We start from the raw sequence: 20122 nt of genomic DNA on the forward strand, positions 1-20122 counted from the left end.
AATATTACATCGTAATAAATTAAATTAATAAATCGTGAAAACAAATCACTTTATTTCACTACATCGTTACACGGGCGATAAAATTGATAATATTTTTTGTTGAAGTTACTTTGTACATACTTACGTATAACAATTAAAGGTATCACAGCGTGGCATCTGACAGCCGAGGGGAAAATAACTCACTGAATTGATGTGTCAATTTTTTCTTTGTCAATTAATGCAGAATGACTGAGTTAACCAGAATCAACTGAATTATTAAAAATTGACTGAAATAACGATAATTAACTGAGAAATAACTGAATGACGGAGAAATTAAGTCAAGTTGATTTGAATTAGTGCCAGAATTATCCGTTTATATAGCATAAAAAAATGAAATCGAAATAAAACAGTACAGTTGAATTTAAAAAAATTAATTTCAACAGGAATTACAAAAAGAACGAGTTGAAATTGTTTTAAACTCACTTCTATCACAGTGAATTATCGATAATTATCTAAAAAAAAATTAAGTTGCAATGCATGAATTGATTTAAATTAATTCAAGTCAAAAAATTATCGTATCACTCAAATTTCAATTTATTTCTGCCTCTACAACTTGTCGGGTACAAGTTTTTCATTTTCCGGGTTGCCTGGATTTATAATTGACTCGTTGATATAATAGTTACGTCCCACGGCCTGGGTCACGATAGTCGTCAACAACAATAACAATAAACATTGTTCAATAGAAATTCGAAATCGCTACGTAGACACACATACAGTAGCGCTAAAAAGTATTTTGACAATATGAAATTCGTTATTACTTTGATCCGTGATTCTTCTTTTTTTTTCTTTATTATAACATTATTTTTCAACGAACGAGAGTTAAATTTCTACAATTATGTAGAACATCGAATTTCCTTGAATAAAAAATATCATTGATTCTTGTATTTTATATTCGTACCTAATCAACCCAACTTCTATCTCTGTCAAAATACTATCGAGAGCTACTGTATGTATACATACACAATATTCAAAGAATCGTTATAATAATAATGTTAACAATAATTATAACAATAATATACGAGCCTGATTATAATTAATTCCGTATAAATTAACTGCACCTGTGCAGACGCGACGACAAGATTTCATCTTGAAATTGTTTTTCTTTGAAATCTCCTTATCTGTATAATTTGCAGAATTTACAACACATCGCGCCGAGAGAATCCACATATTCCGCATACATCGCCGCATGTTATACACGATACGCGTCGGCGCGTAACGAAAAAATTTCACGCGAATTTCGATAGTCCCCGTAGCGAGCTGGAGCAGAGGAGCGCTATTGTATATCTTTCCACCTGTCAGCAATCTCCCGTTTTCTCCTGGTACGTATGTGACACACGGTACTCCAATTTCTTATCTTCGGCAACGACCTCGATAAAATTATTCTCGGTAAAAATTTTAATGTAATTTTTTTCTTGCTTCTGTTTGATAAAAGAATGAGTCTTTATCGTTAGTCACAATATTAATTTCTAGTTCGAAATTCGAATTGGATGTTATCCTGTTTTTCTCTGTGAACTTGGAACCTGCAGTGTGAGAATGGGAAATTCGAGGGTTGTGTCATGGTTAGCTTGGAGCAGTTTGTTTTTTCCGTGGGTACGTCAAACACGGTCCTGTTAAAGTCACGCGTTTCTCCCTTGTACAATAAAGAGGTAGCGAAACCTTGTTACATATGGATAAAAAGCACGTGGTTGTGCAGAAAACATTTGAACAGGTGTCGTCGCAGTACTGTGTCGATATAACACCTTATTATATGTTTCAGCATATAGAGAGAAAGAGAGAAAATGACAGAGAGAGAGAGGGAGAGAGAATTCGCATACGCATACAATGTACTCGCGGTGTCGTATACCTACACGATAGGATAAATTGTGGATGTACAACGTATAATAATGTATATACCTGACATACGCGGGATTAAAAATAGCGATTACATAAATCGACAAGACGTCGCGTCGCGTCGGTTGTGTTAAATGAATTTTTACAATCTCCTTGGACCAGTTTTATTTTTATTTTAAACGCACAATTGCAATTAATACTTAATGCACGTGTATACGCAATGTGTTCTGGTTATTCGCGAATGTAAACCTGCCCACTGTCCCAGCGTTACCGAGAATGCACCATTGCCCCTTCGTTCCGATTCATGCTAAATAAGCGTCACTCACTCGCGACTCTTAACACGGCGCAACGATCCAAGGTCGAGAGGGTTAAGTGCGATGATTTAAATTATAAGTTCAAAGACTTTTTCTTTCCTCTTTACCATTCTATACTTCGTACGTGTCTCTCTCTCTCTCTCTCTATCTCTATTTGTGTTTGTGTGGGTGTTCGATCGTTACACATATACGTATGCATACAATAATTCACAATTGCAATATCATTCGAGGGCCGTGCGTATGATAATAAATGCATGTATCAGCACTGTGCGTGAATGCACAGAGTGACGCTAAAATTAGGATCGAGATTAATAACTATATAATGAGTGTAAAGAAACGAGCTATTTCTAGTCTCCCGGTACTTTTACATGAAATTCTTGCTTTGGATTAAAGCTATACGTATAAAAAGCATTTCACCCTAAACCGATCTACGTACGACACCAAGATGGAAGTGAAAAGGGAGAAAAATTGAATTAAATATGATTTTACATTTTTTAAATTTATATTTAATTCGATTTCGCGGAATGCCTTATACATGTATAATTATCGGTCCGGTGTAGATCGATCAGCTATTTATTACAGCGGGAAAGCGATATTGTAACACGGTAGCTGTAATCAAATCGATTCTTAACGCGATTGTTGATTGAATTTTTATCACGAGACAAAATTAATTACGATTCACCTGGCTGTTGCGCGAATAACGTTACATGGAATTGGTGGAATACTCGAAATGCGTACATGACACAAACTTCCGAACGAAAAACTACATCAATATTCAATGCTTGGCGTTCCAATGTTTTAATTCAAAGGAAAAATAACTCCATACAATAAGCCACAACGAATAATTTAACTTTTCCTCGTCGCACAAATTCGTTGTTACATCACGTTAGATTTTCTTTCCATTTTTATTTTTTCCAACAATGCTCTATGCCCAACGAAAGAAAATAAAAATATATTGGATACTACTTGGACAGTCTAGACTTCAATCGATTGATGTATAGAGCAGAAATAACAGCAAAAAGATCTTTCGAAATAATAGTGGTAAAAACTATACAGTAAACGTAGAAATGTTACAGAGGTCAGCACGCATTTCTTCGTCCGCCGAGGGGTGAGTTCGAATCGATTAAACGACCGTCTGCGAGTGCGGGAGGCAACAAGATAAATCTATAGTTATTGTTATAGTTATAGTTATACACACCCACACGCAATGATTTGCGAGAGAGTTTCCATAGTCTTTTGGCACTGCGTTCGGTTATCCATGCGCATAAGGATTATACGGGCCGTTTGTCGTACCATGTTCGTGGCTATTCGCCATTGCTTGTGTATACGTACATTCATGCATACATACATATACATATGTTCTACGCACAGTGTGCGGAATAAGAAGAGATCGCGTCCCGAGACAGACTGGACGTATTATCGCGCGATAACTGTCAGTCACAGCCAGATATATGAGTATATATTACGTATATACGTGTATAAGGATACAGCGTAACACGGCACGTGCGCGTTACTCCCGTTACTCGTATATTTGGCGAACTAATCGCCAGTTTCTGGGTGATTTTACGCTACGGCATATTTACGTTACAACCCCCATAAATTTCCCGGCTGATGTATCGAATCAATTGTTGCCCGGCGGGTGTTATTATTATTATAATTTTAAGTTATACATGACTGCGATTTATTAACGCGTTGACGGTTATAATAGAGAAACTCTACCTATTCATCACGTATGTAAATTCTACAATGTATGCATGTATGGTACGTAATTTTCCGTATATATTAAACGTGCAGCACATCGTGTAAACTGCAGAAATACTATGTTGTGTAATAAAGAGGCAAACTTGGTCTTTTCGGGTCGAGGGTTAGTTTGCAATATGAGTCGTAGGTGAGTCGAAGACAAATATTTCAAACTTATGTATGATTCTTGTTATGTATGTATAACTCGAGTATGTTACGCGGTTTTTCACAAATCGCGAAATTGAGGGTAGGGTCGCGTAACGTCAGATTTGTTCGCGACAGCGCATGCGCGCAGTGTAGAAAGTGCCAGTTTAAATACCCGCGCATGCGCATTCGCGGACTCACTGTACCATTATAGAAGCGGGTACTTTGTGTACGGAAAATACGCATGGAAAAACGCATAAAATATGCTCGCGTTATATAAACATATTTTGTCTTCGTCCTGATTTACATTTTGAGGGGGTTATAAAAACCGCACCAATTTCAAAACCGTGTATTTGAGAAAGGAATAAAAATTTCACGGATCTTCAAACGCGAAAGGAAAGGTTTCTTCTACTACTTTCGAACAATAAAAAGTTCCTGAAACTCGTTTCATCGCCTTCAAATTTCATTCGCGTTTTAAATCGATCCGATTTATTTATATTTTTTTTGCCAAAATTAAGACGATGCACGATATCCAGAAGCTTTGTTATATCAAGTTTAATATCATTGGTTTGTTTATTCTAGATTCGTATATAAAGGCTGATACGTGTAGCGCAAAGAGAAGGAATTGAATTGACGTATTTTTACCCTCACCGGGTTTTTTTTAAATATATTCAGTAGCAAACATCGAGCTTACATTGAAAATACAAACTACAATAAAATCTGGGTTAAAAAAGAACCGTTAATCTATAAAGATTCGGCGATAGTGAAAATCCAGGGCATGCAATTATTTGAAACCTAACCACGTCGAATAAACGACTTGATTAATGCTCGCCGATGAAAAATGCGGTGCAGGGATAATTTCCCAATTCTCAGTCTCGTTTTAACGCGTGTTGTAAATCCACGCGAAAACACCCTGATCCGCGGATTTTCGAGTCACGTATTTAGGCCAACAGACACACAATCAGACACTGTGCGCGAGTGAGTGAGGACGAGGAAACAAAAACGCGTCCAGATCCCAGGATATCATTGTACGAAAAGACAGAAAGGTTAAAAAAATACCTCGACTTTAATGCGCTATAATACTGCGTGAATTATGTGTACCGTATGTATTTATATGGTTTGTTTATCCACGGTCCACTTTGTGTTGCATTACGTATGTACGATATAAATACCTATGTATATGTATCTATATTAATTCTATATACAGCGCACTTTCTCAATAGGGCCGCAACAATACAAGACGGCAAGCGATTTTCCAGGAATCGGCCCCCCCCCCCCCATTATTGCGAAAAAGTCGCAAAATCTCTTATTAGAGCGCAGCCTCTCTTGTTTACATCGTTTGGACTCCAAATTCATTTCGCGTGTCAAAATTTTATTAACACATCCGTTTAAATGGGAATAAGTTTGTTTACATGGTAATAGAAATGACAGAACCATTGCATTTGTGCGCAGCCCATTGAGAGAGTTGTACTTCGTGGATAAACTTGGGCAGTGTAAAATATCGTCCATGCTGTTCTTCACATCCCTGGGCGTAGTGTGATATTATTATTTCTCCCGCAGTTTGAATGTATATGTATTAAATATACCCATATTATACACATACCGTGTGTGTGCTAATAATGTTGTACTCCGTAACATTCATCTCAATTACCGTTATACATGTGTACAACACAACGTTTCACTGTAGATATATACCTATAACCTTTCCCACCGACACGGCGATGCGTTAAACCGTATTATTATACGTATAGCTCTGTACATGACACATTGACCACTTCGTTAATTCCAACAATTCGTCCAATTTGATCCCGTAATATGTGCATGCAGTACATAGCGCGAAAATGTCGGAGAACCGCGGTGGCATAAATTATGTATAATTATTATACCATGCCCATTGGCTTTTAAATGCTTTTGTAAACATTGCTATCCCGTACAGAGTGAGTAGCTAACGGTCGAATGGTCCAATGCGCATGCGCTAAAGTTCTAGAGCAAAGACAGTAATTTTGTCAGGACCACCAACATTTTTGAGGTTACGTATATAGCGGCGACCTGTCATCTGAAGTTACGACGGTTGGTTAACCTGACAAAACAACTGTTTTTGCTCTAGAATTTTCGCGCATGCGCGTTGGACCATTCAACCGTTAGCTACTCACTGTGTAAATTACTATTATACATATTGTATTGTGCGGTATTAAGACATACATATATATATATATTACACGTAAAAACGCGAGGCGTGCCGAATTTGATTTCAATAATACATATTAAATTCCCTCCGTGTAATCCGTGTCTTATGGTATATTGTAGTCAGACAATGTGCTAAAAATAACGTTGCAAACTTCAGCCTAATTAAAAATACAAGTATCTATGTATGTATCGTGCATTTCACCTAATTATAGGCAATGCAGGGTACAAGTTTACTCTGAGAAGCTCCGAGTTTCGGCATCAGCCGCGTGCCAACAACAAACAAATGAACAGCGTAGCTGCTCAGAGTGAACGTGAACCTTACGATGCGCGTTCACAAAAACGTTCGGAATGAGAAATATCGTGTACTCACTGCCATGTAAATCCTCCGGTGATTCCCTCCCGAAGACGATCCCGGAGGCTGCGTTGCCTCGAGGGTCCGGTTCCGACGGGTGGTGCACTCGAGGAAGACTGATCGGCGCCAGGTACACCCTGAATGGTAACGCCGCTCGAAGATCCGGTCGGCGGCTGATCGCCGCTGCCAGGAAGCAGCGCCATTATTCAGCCGTTGCAGGACTTCCCGATCCTTCCACAGACCGCCTTAGGATGTCCCTTTGCCCGGAAGTGAGCGCGCATTCGCCTTTCCGATCGCGGTTCAGTCCCCTCGCGTTTTCGCAAAAATGCCGCTGCACCACCTGCAATCGAGGACGATACCTATAACTGCGCACCGAATTTTTATCCGAGAGTTTTACTGCCGCGCGGAAACGCCGGAGAACCAATTCGAACACCCGCGACTCGTACAACGACTAATAATATCGCTTATTCGACGACCGTAGGATTATTCGTTGCCAGCTGTCATTACAAAGATATCACCTAGCCGATGCCTCTCGGCCGTGTTTATGTCCGGCGCCTTTGGCACCATCGCTCGTCTTGTTTTCCTCCGATCGGACAGATTATACACGTCGAAACGATTTCTCCCCCTTGTGCCTGCCTCGATTCTCAGCCTCGTTTCGCTCGCACTTGTAATAAGGGACAATTATACGTGCCGATGACGCAATCGAGCGATTACCTACAATCGATAAAACGGGAGATAACGACACCGGCCATCGTTACCCGTGTTACCATTTTCGTACTCGAAATTGCGCGTAGCGCTTTCACATTTTTTATATCCTTGAGTTTGGGACGTTTGGATTTTAACGACGACACGTTTATTCTGTTCCCTGCGACAATTAAACGAACCACGCGTATAATAATAGCGAATAACTCGAGGATTGTATGCATTGTGTGTGTGTGTGTGTTCTTGTGAAGGGCATTCTTAGGATAAGCGAAATATCTCCCCGTCCCTTTCAGCTTGGGTCGGTGCTCCTGGGGTTTCGAGTAATTGTACGTAAATACCGCGAGCTGGGTACACGATCTCGCATATTCTGCAAAATGAATGACTGGCCGACAACAATTTGCTGACAAAGACCAAATTTAAATTCACAGTTTAGGGCTGTGCACGTTTGTTATATTATTGTACCAACGTATACCCAGATGTGTTTTCATCCCGCGCTTAATTGTCTTCTGTTATAATTTTTATAAACTTCTTTCTGTTCTATTAATTACACGCTTCCGATCTGCATGTAATACGTAATAACGCATGCGCAGGGTTTTGTCGTCAGTTTGAAAGAATTTTTATATAAAAAAAACCGCGAACGGAGAAATCTGTGCACCATTGTTATACTACATACGAGAATCTTTATAGAGCCAAAAATTTGTAAGATTTTTGCGTTATGTTTGTAGAAATTATTATATACTTCTCAACGAAAAATTCTCTCTTGAGTTGAACTGTTTTTGCGCTCTTGGATCTATGATTCAACAGCTTGGCGAATTAAAACGGCATCATCTCAACTTCTTTCCATTTACATTTGAACCGCGCATAAACCGGGGATAATATTAGCTTTATAAATAAAAGAGACGAGCTCAACAACTTCCTGTGGAATTCAGGGAACGGATATATGCGAAAACAAACTTGTGACTTTTACCGCAAAAAATCGTTCACATTGAAAAGCAAATGATCATATTCCCCGCAGTTATACACAGGTATACACATTACTAGTCAATTCTTAGATATTTCCGTATGTATATATGTACATAAACATTATACGAAATTTTTTGGAATACCGCCAAAATGATTTCGCCGCGACTAATTTTTGAATCCATGAAAGGTTGCACAGATGAATTCCCGATTAAACTTGATCCTTCTCGTCGTATTCCATCAAAGTTCCCCAATTCAAACGACAGTGAATCGCGGATGTTGCGGATACCTCGTAGTAACATCGACCCGCCATAAAGTGAAAAATCTCTGTATACGTATCTGGAATGAAGAAAGAAAAGAGGCGGGCTCGCACAATCCTACTCGTAGGTGCGGAGCAGCTGTTGCGGCCCGTCGCTCTCCGTCGCTCTCGTCCTCGAAAAAACATCCCTAACTTCCTCGTTCTGCCCCCTCAGGTATTGATCGTCCTTCTCGCCGCCGGTAACCAGGCCGACATTACCACCCCCACCCCCCATCCCACTCCCACCTACGCCACCACCGGCACCCGGCAACAAACCGAAACGGCTGCACCTTCCAGAAACCAACAGACATCGGTATGTATTTGTATTCTATAGACTTATTACGAACAGCGATCCAGATCTCTTATTATTCCTTCATCTTCGTCGCGTGCGAGGGATATTCCAGGTTTTGATATTTTTTTTTTTTTATTTTTGGCTACGGATATATTGGGAAGTATCAAGTTCATGGGTAAGTATAACAACAACGGGATGGTTGAGTCGATACCGAACCGTGCGTCGGATCGGTGTATATCAGGCTATTTAATTTGCTCCATTTCTACCTTTCGATTCGTCCTTTTCGACACATTATAATGTACACAATATATACGCTGCGTCGAGTAATATCAGTAGAAAAGCGCCAATTAATTCCTGACTCATTGAAATTTTTGAACCTTTGCCAATTTTTCAACACATCATATCTATCCGTCATCGTTTACTCGATCGTGTAAGCGTGAGTGCTTTAGTTGAATTATCGTATAAATAATAATAATGTAAAATGTTTGAATTGAATGAGAAAAAAAAAACCTGTTTAAAATGTAGACGTCGCGGTTCTACGTGTATACGTACATAAAGTACGTGCCTACTTAACGATACGCATATATGTGTATACTACACCCGTGCATAGATCGATGTAGGTGACGGATGGATCGGCGGTGGGTCTCGAACGAAGAGATGTACGAACCGCTGGGGGGTGGGGGGTGGTTTCATGGCTCGAAGGAGAGAACTAGGCGCGTATCGATTCGGCGGGGTGAGCGGCGATGAGAAGGGGAGGACGAAACGGGGGCGAAGGAACCGCCGATTGACCGACATACCGCAGTGTTCAACCTATTTCTCCGTTCATGCCGTTACCTGTGTAGGTGCTTTGTATCTTACGGGCACAGGCAAGATGACGAAGACGACGCCCCCCCTCCGAGAAGAATCGACTCGCGCGGTTTTTACCCCGCGGATATAGGTGGGTATATACCTATTACCTACGTACATAACGGCTCCCTCATCAATGTCCTTCGCACCGCGCTCCTATCGAAGATTACGTACCCTGAACCCGGCCGAATATCCCCATTCACTCGAGTGGCGTTAAACGAGCTTTAAAGACAATGTCACGCGCCGTCGTACCGAGTGCTCGCGACATCGATGGTTCTCTGTTTTACTACACAGATGATGTATCCCCCCCACCCCCCATCATCATCGTCATCCTCCTCCCGTTCGTTCTCGGCAACGCGGTGAGTTTTAAGGGGTGCTAAATCCTGAGGAGGGTAAAAAGCACCTTTTGTTTTCGAGACTGCGTCACCACGCAGCAATCCTTTTTATGCTCCGATGGTCAGATTTGAACTTTCGTTATACACCTATAATACGGTATCGACGGAGGTCGGGTTTTATTATCAGAAGACGATCTCGTGATTCGCGGTCGTGTTGTTCTTGCATGTAAAGTAATATTCATTTATGCCGTAAACTTTTCGGCTTACTTGTTCTCGTTCCGAAACAAGATGCGAGTTCGATTCTTTACAAATTAGGTAACGATAACTGGAGATGCGGTCGACGTGAGAGATTGGAAGTCATTGTTAGATAATTCGTATAGAATCGAACTCGCATTTTGTTTCGGACCGGGAACAAGATAGCCGGAAGGTTAAGGCTTTAATGAATATTATTTTGCATACCTGTATCTCTAAACACTAAAGCATAGTTCGTGACATAACGTTTAGTCGAAATTACCTCCACTTTTTGTTCCCGTTTTTACACAAGTTGCGTGCAATCGATTTTTTTTCTTCAACACAGGAACTCGCGGAATCCTGATGGGAATTGGCTCTCATTCAAATTGGCTGTAATTTCAGTATGTTGAAGTACGTACTTCCCCGACCAATAGTTCTCACCGGTACAAGGGTGAAAAATCCGTAGCTTCCGAGATACAGACCTCGAAAGGAAGGCGTGCGGATTTTTTGTTACCTCTCGATTGCGCGATTTTGACGAATTACAAGGCTTCAAGGGAACTTGAAATCAAACAAATCACTCAAAAAGTTACACGGTCGATTTTCAAAGATAGGCAGGAAGCTGCGATTGATTCCATCAATGAATTTATTCCATCCACGAACTCGCTGGTTTACCGGCAGGAGGTGCAAGGTCAGATTTCGCGCGAAGAACGAGATCCTCCGGCTTTTGCAATAATCGACTTGCCCTGTTTTACACGCGTGTACGGAGTCACTGCGAATCGGCTGTGCAGTTTTTCGGTGTGATATGTGTTATTTCAGGTCCCCTTGAAGCTTTGTAATTCAAGAAAGCTGCGCAATTTAGAGATATCAAACTAAGGATTTTTACACTTGTGCGTGTGAGAACTTTTTTCAGGAGAGCATATACTACAACATACTAAAATTTAAGCCAATTCCCATAAGGATTTTACGGGGTCCCTTGTAAAGATGAATTTTACCCTTGTTCGGAATTTTTGGGTTTTCAAGTGGACACTTCCAAATCCTGCGTGTCGTTATACGTATACTATGTAAAAACAAAATACTCTCCTGACGATACGCGAGAACTTCCATCAATGGAATGATAATATTATCGGGTTATACTCAAGTATTTGCCGTTTGTGAAGCGTTAATTGTTGTACATACAATATCTGAATTTGCTCCCGCTATCGTCGTCGGTTCTCTACGTGTCATAGCATATAGTACGCTGTAACCGTTTTGTTAATGCAAAATCGATTAGGTCGGTTTTATCTTCGTATAAATCATACAGTCGTGATAAGTCCGACTACTGCGTGCAATATCGTGACAGGCTGTCCGGGCGAGCACGCCTGTCGACGTTCGTACCTCGTTCAATGTATCTCGTCCTATCTGACACTTAGAGTTTTTTCTATTACATGAATTATTAGGCTCAAAGTACGACGATTCCGTCAACAATACCAAACAATCGTCGATCCAGATTCCGGATGTCAATTTAGATAATCGTAGAGTAAATGGGGGCAAAACTGTCAACTGCACCTCGGCTAAAATTGTGAAAACTTGTATCTAATTCCTTATAAAAACGACTCGAAGAGAAGAAATTTGTGGAAAGTAAACAGCAATTTTTGTTTGCAAAAAAATCTCCATCTTCTCTCGGGTTTACGCATACTTTGCTTTTCTTGTTTCCTGCATATTAGTGCCTCGGACAGTGTGAACTTTATACAAATTGTTCGAAAAATCAACCGCGACCCTTGTGAGTCAGTGCCAATTCATTCGCACAGTATTTACTTAAACTCCATCGTACGCAATTTGCAGCTTGATTATCGCGTTTGCAGAAAATTAGGATCATACAATGGCACACATAGTTTTGCAGGTGTAGAATCGCCAGAAAAATTGGAAAGACATGTTTCATGGAACGCGTGAAATTATTGCGATGAACAGGTTAGCGAATGTACAGTGAAGCTGAACGTTTCCAGGGTGGCGAAAAATTTTTGGGAAAAATATTCCATGATATTTTTAGTTTTTCCAGGACCTAAAACATAATTTTCCCTGACATTTTGACAGTTCGAGTAAGGAAACTTGTTACTTGAAAATATCATTTCTAATTCCCATGATTGAAAACTGATATTTTCAGTTTTTTCCATGACTAAATTAAAAATCCCCTGACAATTCCAGGTTTTCCAGGTATGTGGACCCCTGGTTTCTTTGCATTTGAACGATTTGAAGCTTCATATTTTACAACTACCCTGTACATGTCTGGTTAGTTGAACGTCAAGTGCAAGATTCACAGGAGATGAATTATCGCTCATCGATGAGCATCTTCTCCCTTTCTTACCTAACTATTATAAGTACCTGGTATATATATTTTGTGTACATATCTTATTTCACCGTTTGATTATAGCGGTGGCTACGTAACGGAATATAACGTAACGTAACGTAACGTAACAGAAATATATCAGGTAGGAAAGGGTTACAAGGAGGAGATGGAGTGAGAGTAAGTTATAAGGAAGAATGTTGCATAATCCGCAGGTTTCGCGAAGACAATCAGGAATCCATTAAACCGTCGTCGCCGCGGCCGATCGGCCGGAGGTATAAGAGAGTCCGTAGCGGGCCGTAGTTCTCGCGTAACATTGTTTGATTAAATAAGAAGCCAATTGAGCCCCATCATCCAATTACTCGTGAATGTGGGTGGGAGTGGAGGGGGCGGGGGAAGGGGGAGGGAAGAATTGGATACCGGCCCCTGCACCTCCTCTCTCTACGTCGAGGAAATTCGTCATCATACCAGTTGCCGCTTAACCGATAGGTATGTACGTACGTACGTACTTATACTCGTACGTACAGGCATGTAACTACATAGTGCGTACCTATAGGTATGTCAGTGCGAACTGTGCCTACGCGTAGAACCGTCCTGTACGAACGCATATACACATTCCAGAGCTGGAAATTCGTCACTTCCACCCCGTCTTACAGGACCCCGTTTGATCGTTTCGCTCTGCAGGGTGTGGAATTAGATTCTCTGATTATTAGCTAGTCGACGTCATTCCGTATCACTATATATATATCTAAGGTTTCTAAAGAGGAATGGTGCAGAACAAAGAGACGGTTTCGCGTCAATGTTAAAGTATAAAAATTTACGCAGCATTCACGACGGGTGGACGTAAAGTTTATCTTTTCAATTCAATCCGTAGGTACCGAATCCCATGGACAAGTTAACACCTTCCGTTAGTTGTTTCCCGTGTATTTCAAAGATCTTAGAAACTCATCGTCCCGACGACATTGCATACGTATTACATATATGTACATACGTATGTATTCGCGAACTTTTCCGCTGCAGCTTCTCGCATTCAGGCACAAGTCAGACATCTGCTCTCGGATTTTTGAGGGGTGGGAATGTGCAGAAGGCCCGAACCGTATGCGCGGTCCTCGACGTTCGCAGTCGGTCAGAACGGAGGCGACATTGACCTTGTCTCGCTCTTTGCCCTGTCCATCGGCTCTTCGTAGCCTGTATGCATAGGTATATGTGTGTTAGGGGGATTCGGTGCGATCCTACGACGCATAACGCATCTACGTACGTACATGCGTAAATGACACGTTCCAAAAGTCGAGCAACACGTTTTCAGCCATATCTCCCCCCCCCCACCCCCCCCGCCCCCCCTCGTCGACCAACCTCACGAGCCTATAGCTATCGAGCAGGAATGCGAAAACGATCGATCCTCGCTACCAAGGTCACGTTCGATCGAGCTCGGACTTTTCGCATCCGCGACTCTGGTTTTGCGGCGAAACTGCGGGGAGGAAGGCGATCAATCCGCTAAAGTCTCGAGGAATTATAGAGGGTGGCTTCGACTCACGTTGCGTATTTTAGAATTAGGACTAATTCTCCCTGCACGCGGTGAAACAAAATTCACGGGGATTGTCTTCCTCCTCCGGAAGATCTTGAATTTATTTCGCAAGGTGTTCGCGGGCAGCTGTGATAGGATACGATCGCGATCCACGCTTTATTCACACACGGGCACTACGTTCTTTCACTCGAAGTGGTGATCAGTCGGATCGCGCCCTTGGCAGGGCTCGGGACCCGCGCGTAGGTGTTGTCCTCGGAACACTGCTCGTCGTCCTCGTCGACGTTCGCGAACCCTCGACCCCGCTCCCCGAATCCCCGAACGGCGGACGGCGCACGCCGACTCCCGTCTACGTGCATATACGTATAGGTGTGTAGGTATATAGATAAATAGGTATATATTCGACTAGGCGGCGCAAAGTTCGAACCCCCGATTACAGGCGTGTGAGCCTCCATCGTCCAAGGATCGAGGCACGCGCCTCCCTTAAATTAACGCGCCATTAAGCCGTGACGACTAATCGCGGGATTAAGGCAGCCGCCTTATTTGTTATCTTTATATTTTCACATCGATGCGGCCGTTTTCGGTCTGCGGACATATGTAGATAGACGCGTCGCCTCCACTAGACGAAAAAATCATTCTACGCCACGGGCCCAATCTCAACCAGCTATTCCGTGACCGAGTCAACGGGACGATCGATGCTATCCCGATGATGTCCGTTGTACGATGTGCCTCCAGATATTGTTAATTCATGAAGCTTGAGCTAGCGGACAAACGTGTGACACCTTTTTGGAATCCGAAAATGCAGATCAGTTTTATTATAATAATTCTGTAAATGTATCGGGAGTTCAAGCTGTTTCACAAAATTTTGATTTTCCGACTTTAGCTATACCTTATTCGAATGCACGTTGGAACTTTTTGCTGCTAGTTTTTTCAGTTTCCTCACGTTTCGGGAAGTCAATTTTTTAACGTAAATATGAATAAATTATACTTTCTTACAGCGATCCATCATTGAGCGTCGAATCGGTATCCACGGCTTATTCGTCTTGCAAATAATTCCTCCTTCCTATAATCGACCAAGTATTTTAGTGTGATTACGTATGCAAAGCGTACAAGTAATAATAAATATACACGTCGTCGATACGTGAGTCAGACGATCGGAGTCTTTCATTATTTTCGAATTTATATATAATGTATAACGTGGACTTACAACCGTCTCGTCTTTACTGCGAACGGTCTTTACAATTTCGCGAGTTTTTTGTTCCAAGCGTAAGCTCACTTGCAAACGTATATATAATATATACACTTGGGCAGCGCGATAACGAACGAGCAGATTGATTGATAGTTCTTCGGTTATCGAAAGTAAACTGTACATACACACATACGTACAGCAGATTGTTCGAGAATCCATTTTCACGAAACGATATTAAAGTTAAATTAAACTGTGGTTGGGCCGTCGGCCTTGCTCTCACTGTTGCTGTCTAGTTTTTGCGAATCCCGCTCACCCTTTTAAAATATATCAACGTCGGGAGAAGAAGATCGGATCACACGTGAACCACCCTCGTCTAGAACAGATTCGTGGCTTTTACTTACATTTCTTTACTCAATCTTCCAGCTTTCGTTTGTCTCCCGTTGACAAAATCCTGGATCCGCAGCCCCGTTACGAGTCTCGAACCTCGGGACGAGTCAGTTTTCAGTTTAAATACGCGAAAACTGACGCGTGTCGAACTTGTCGTCACACTTTGCCTGGCGTCTTTTCTTTTTCTCCGACGATCATGCACACAGATATTTACGAAACTCGACGAGAGAAGAGAATAAAAATAGAAAAAAGGAAAAAACAAAAACATGCGAGAGACACCAACAGCCCGCGTTGCAACGATACGCAATCACGCAGGGACCCGAATGAAGTCCGGTTCAAATTCTAATATTCAACGCATTTACTCGGCGGCATTCGGTTGGCCCTGCATATATGTATCGCGAAAGGCAAAGACCATAGAACGACGAGCACATTCTCGAGACGAACGACACACACGTTGCGTCCGTCTTTTTCTACGGCTCTGTTTTCTCGCCGTGGAATCGCCCTCTCGCAGTCACTCTCGGCACGTTCGTCTCGACGGCGGTGACGGTCCGTTGTCGAGAGTTAAAAGAGGAAAAAAAAAGACCGAGGAGGATATATATGACAACGTCATACAGGGTAACCTGCACTTTTGCGCCGCGTACACCTCTACAATCTGTCTCCGTGTAACGTAACGACGAACAACACGACGCGCACCTTTTCACAACTCGGCTCTTTTACTTTTGGTATTAAAATCGGTCCTTTATCTTTGGAAAAATAAGAATCGGCGAACAATAATACATACCCGCGATTCTCTCATCATCGATCGTTCCCGCACCTTGTATACGTACACATGTATGTATAATTGCATGCCTACATGCCACCTTGCCCGGCGTCTCTAAAAAACACAAACAACTGGCGCCATCTCACGGGGGGCTTTGGAACATGGAATGAAATCTGCCCGCCGTCAATTGTTTGTTTGTTTTTGGTACGTGGGGGAGTTTATTCATTAGCACGAGTGAGCAGATAGCAGAAATCTGATAACCATAACACCGTGGAATGAAAACCAAAGTACGAGAAGAAGAACAATAAGAATAATAGTAGACGGCAGCGGGAAGAACAAATGCGAGAACTCACATTTATATATACGTATGCTTATCATTTCTTTATATCTTCACTAGAGTTCAAATGTACATTTGTTATCGGCGATCCGTAGTCAGGGTCCGCGTAATGTGTGTCTCTCTCTCACGGACACACGTTTGAATTACATCCAGTAAGCGTGTTTCTCACACTAACTCTGCTTTGGCTTATCCTCGGACGATTTTGCCTGCGAAAAACGATACAATTGCATTTATACCTTCATTATTGGTAGATTTATAGGAATGTCGGTGCTTCGACTTACCTCTTTAGATTCCGACAAGTATTCCGACGCTTTGCTGGCTAGGTTGCCGATGGTCTCTCCTGCCACTGCTCCCGTCTCTACTACCTGATCAAAGAGCCCGTTAAGCGACGTCGGTATCTTCAGCTTAGGAAGTTCTGGAAATTGGATCTCCAACTGCTCGTCTCCCGGTTTAACTGAAAATTTCTTCCTTTTCTTTCTGTATTTTGAACATTTCCGATATAGCTTATGACTCCTGGGATTTGGAATTTTGGGGTAGGATAGGGACCTGGTGGTTTCATTGTGTCGCTAATGTTGCTCTTTACTTTTGCATGTTTCTTTGTGTGCTAGTAACATTGCAACTTTCTGGCTCCTTATCCAGGGGATCTTCCGTATCTAGTTTATCGAGGAAGTAAAGAGGATAGGAATTGTCAAAGATATTCGGAAAACTTTTAAACTGTATGCCGGTATATACTCACTTCCGTAAGCAAAGTTGTAACCTATGTTTGCGTAATGTTTGGCAAGATCAACCCCTTCTGCGGCTTGTTTTGGGTAACAGAGCGAGGCCACGAGCAGACCACCCGTGGTTGTGTACAACGTTTTCTTGAACGCACCGCCTCGGAGGCTCAGTATTAGACCAGAAAGAGCTCCGATCCCGATCGCTCCCATTCGTGGCAAAACATTGCTCTCCTCCTTCAGGTACTCGTAGAGGGCTGTAGAAAAGACGAATCGTTATGAAGATGAGAGTTTTGTTACACGACCGTGTCTGTCCATGTGTAATAATTTTTTAAACCTTGCAGTAAAAGTCAACGGAGAATACAATAGTTTGCTGAAAATAAATTTTGATTTTGCACAGCATTTTGCAATATTTTATAACTAACCACCTCCGCTGTCCATGTATTTATTTTTGAAACCAAATTTATATTCGCGTCTAACTGTTTTACAAGTTCTTGAAAGGTAATTGTGACTTGATTGTGGAAAACATTGCGTAAGTGAGAAATCTATTCTTTGAAATGGGTGTTTTGAACTCTCTCTACAGGATGGCTGAGTTCTCGATAGACAGGATTTCAAAAGCAATTTCTCGTTATTCTTTACAGCGAAGTCAGTTACCAAATCCAGATGATAATCATAGCAGACATATTTGATGTAAATCATTTTAAAATAGATATTCCCAACTAAATCTTATTTCAAGATTTTTCCATGATCCTCTGTTGCAAAGTGGAATTCTCAACTAGAATTACCTTAATTTTCAGCGAACATCTTATAGCTACATAAATTTGTTTACTGAATGTATATTTAGAAATATTTGAGAAGATGGGAGAAAAATTGTCATAAGAATCGGATCGAAGGAAAAATTGTTTCATGCAATTCATCATGGGTCGAACCTGGTATGCTCCTTGCATCTTTGAGCAACATTTTTTTATACTGTACATGTCGAACTTTGTCTGGATCCATTATAAAAGTCCTTATTAACCAGACACGACGGGTATCATATGGAAAATTTTTTCTTCGTCATTTATTTTCTTACAAATTGGAGTAGCTGGAATATGAACAAATAACGTTTGATTGCGAGTCTAGCAGATGCTAAGGACCTACGGCAGTGATGTTCTGCTTCAAATTTGAATTTCCGTTGTTTACAGTGATATGAATAAGTACATCGACTTACATTCACTGTGTGCAACTCCTGTATCTATTTTGTCTGTAATAGATTCGGTAATATGTTGATACTGCGTGAAAACACCAGACAAGGACTTCCTGATCGTGCCAAAACCCTGTTCCAAGTATGACGGCTCACAACTGACAGGTGTGGGGCTGAAACAATGCATGTCTAGTTTAGAACATCATGAATCTTGATAATGTAAGCAACCTAAGAAAAATTATGTCTAATACTGCTGATACTTGTGCTGAAATAATTCACACATTTTATGGCTGAACCAACGTTATGAAGTGCGGGATAAAGGGGGACGCGATCGAAAGGATGCCTTACTGGGTTCGTTTGCTCTGAGGGACGTCGAGTCAGATATCCAAGCATCAATTGCAGGCTTGACTGAAAACAATTCTGAGCGTTGATCAATTACTTGCTTTACCATTGGTCCACTTTTGACGGTGAGCCAAGCGTATATATCGGCAACTCGGAGGGGCGAATCAACTTCTTTTCGTCTAGTTCGCAAGGCGTTGGACAATTTGACGGAGGAGGGGCTGGCTTGACGATCGGTGTCGCTGCGCACAGCCCACAAGGCATCAGGAATTTCTTGAAAAACTTGAGTAACAACAATTTTTAAAAATATGAATTGAAAATAGAATTGGAAATCGGAGTACTGATAAAATTGATATAAAAATTTGAAATTAAATGTCTTTCTACTCCGTCACGCAATATTTACCTTGATTCCGTGCATGTTGGTCGACGGATTATTTCTCTTCTACTTATACCGAAAGGTCGGATAACCTATCAAGAGTGTCACTGGTCAGTCAGCTGTACCAGCAGACATTCACGTGACGTAATCAACGAAGAATATTCTTGATCGGAACGAACGGAACGGGCGGAACGCGGACCCGATTGTTTAAATTTAATGTCCGCGTGATGTTGGGAAAAAATTTCACAACAAGCTGCGATTCGGATATGCACGATTCCAACGGTTGTGAAATGTGAATATGCGAGGTAACGAGAATTTGAAACAGATGTTTTTCGATGCTATTAACGCTATGTGTGTATAATTAACGGTAAAAACATTTTCCCTCTTCGCAGTGTCAATCACGCATGTAAGTGAAGATGAAAAAAACAATTGACCTTGTTTTTACAACTCTCGACTTGTTCGTTATTCCTTTTCTTTTACGTTGTCTCTTTCCGCCAATTATTAGCCACATGTTGTGCGCTTGTACAACTATTGCATACCCGTTATATATCGTCCTGCATCTTGAAGAATTATCTTATCTTTTCCTCAATACCGACATTGAACTCATGGACGATCCATGCGCACAGCATCGCTGAGATGGGTGTTAATAATGACGTGATAAAGATACGTACTTTAACGCCGGTTCGGCCAAATTCGACCAAAGTTCCTGGTTGGTAGTCGTCGCAA

At 41.5% G+C, this 20122-nt stretch overlaps 2 protein-coding genes across 4 annotated transcripts in view; both read right to left on the reverse strand.

The window, feature by feature from the left end:
• The window catches only part of LOC124297294 (TLD domain-containing protein 2), an 80305-nt gene extending 63885 nt beyond the window's left edge, over positions 1-16420 (reverse strand). For 2 of the 3 annotated variants that reach the window (XM_046748179.1, XM_046748177.1), the window contains exons 1-2: positions 15703-16420; positions 6625-6946 (exon numbers count right to left, since the gene is read on the reverse strand). In XM_046748179.1, coding sequence (XP_046604135.1) covers positions 6625-6809 — 185 coding nt within the window. In that variant the 5' untranslated portion in view covers positions 6810-6946; positions 15703-16420. Of the gene's footprint in view, positions 1-6624; positions 6947-14124; positions 14376-15702 lie in introns of those variants that run through there. The other variant, XM_046748178.1, reaches the window with a different exon arrangement.
• A 390-nt stretch (positions 16421-16810) lies between these two features.
• On the reverse strand, positions 16811-19578 carry LOC124297301 (MICOS complex subunit MIC27). Its single transcript, XM_046748195.1, has 6 exons — positions 19424-19578; positions 19130-19302; positions 18709-18854; positions 17522-17755; positions 17067-17239; positions 16811-16991 (listed from the first exon to the last, which is right to left on the reverse strand). The coding sequence occupies exons 1-6, from the start codon at positions 19436-19438 to the stop codon at positions 16956-16958; spliced, it is 777 nt and encodes a 258-aa protein (XP_046604151.1). The 5' UTR covers positions 19439-19578; the 3' UTR covers positions 16811-16955.
• Between the last annotated feature and the right edge of the window lie 544 nt (positions 19579-20122).

Source organism: Neodiprion virginianus, chromosome 2 (genome assembly GCF_021901495.1).
Source record: "Neodiprion virginianus isolate iyNeoVirg1 chromosome 2, iyNeoVirg1.1, whole genome shotgun sequence".
In the NCBI taxonomy this organism is placed as follows: Eukaryota; Metazoa; Arthropoda; class Insecta; order Hymenoptera; family Diprionidae; genus Neodiprion; species Neodiprion virginianus.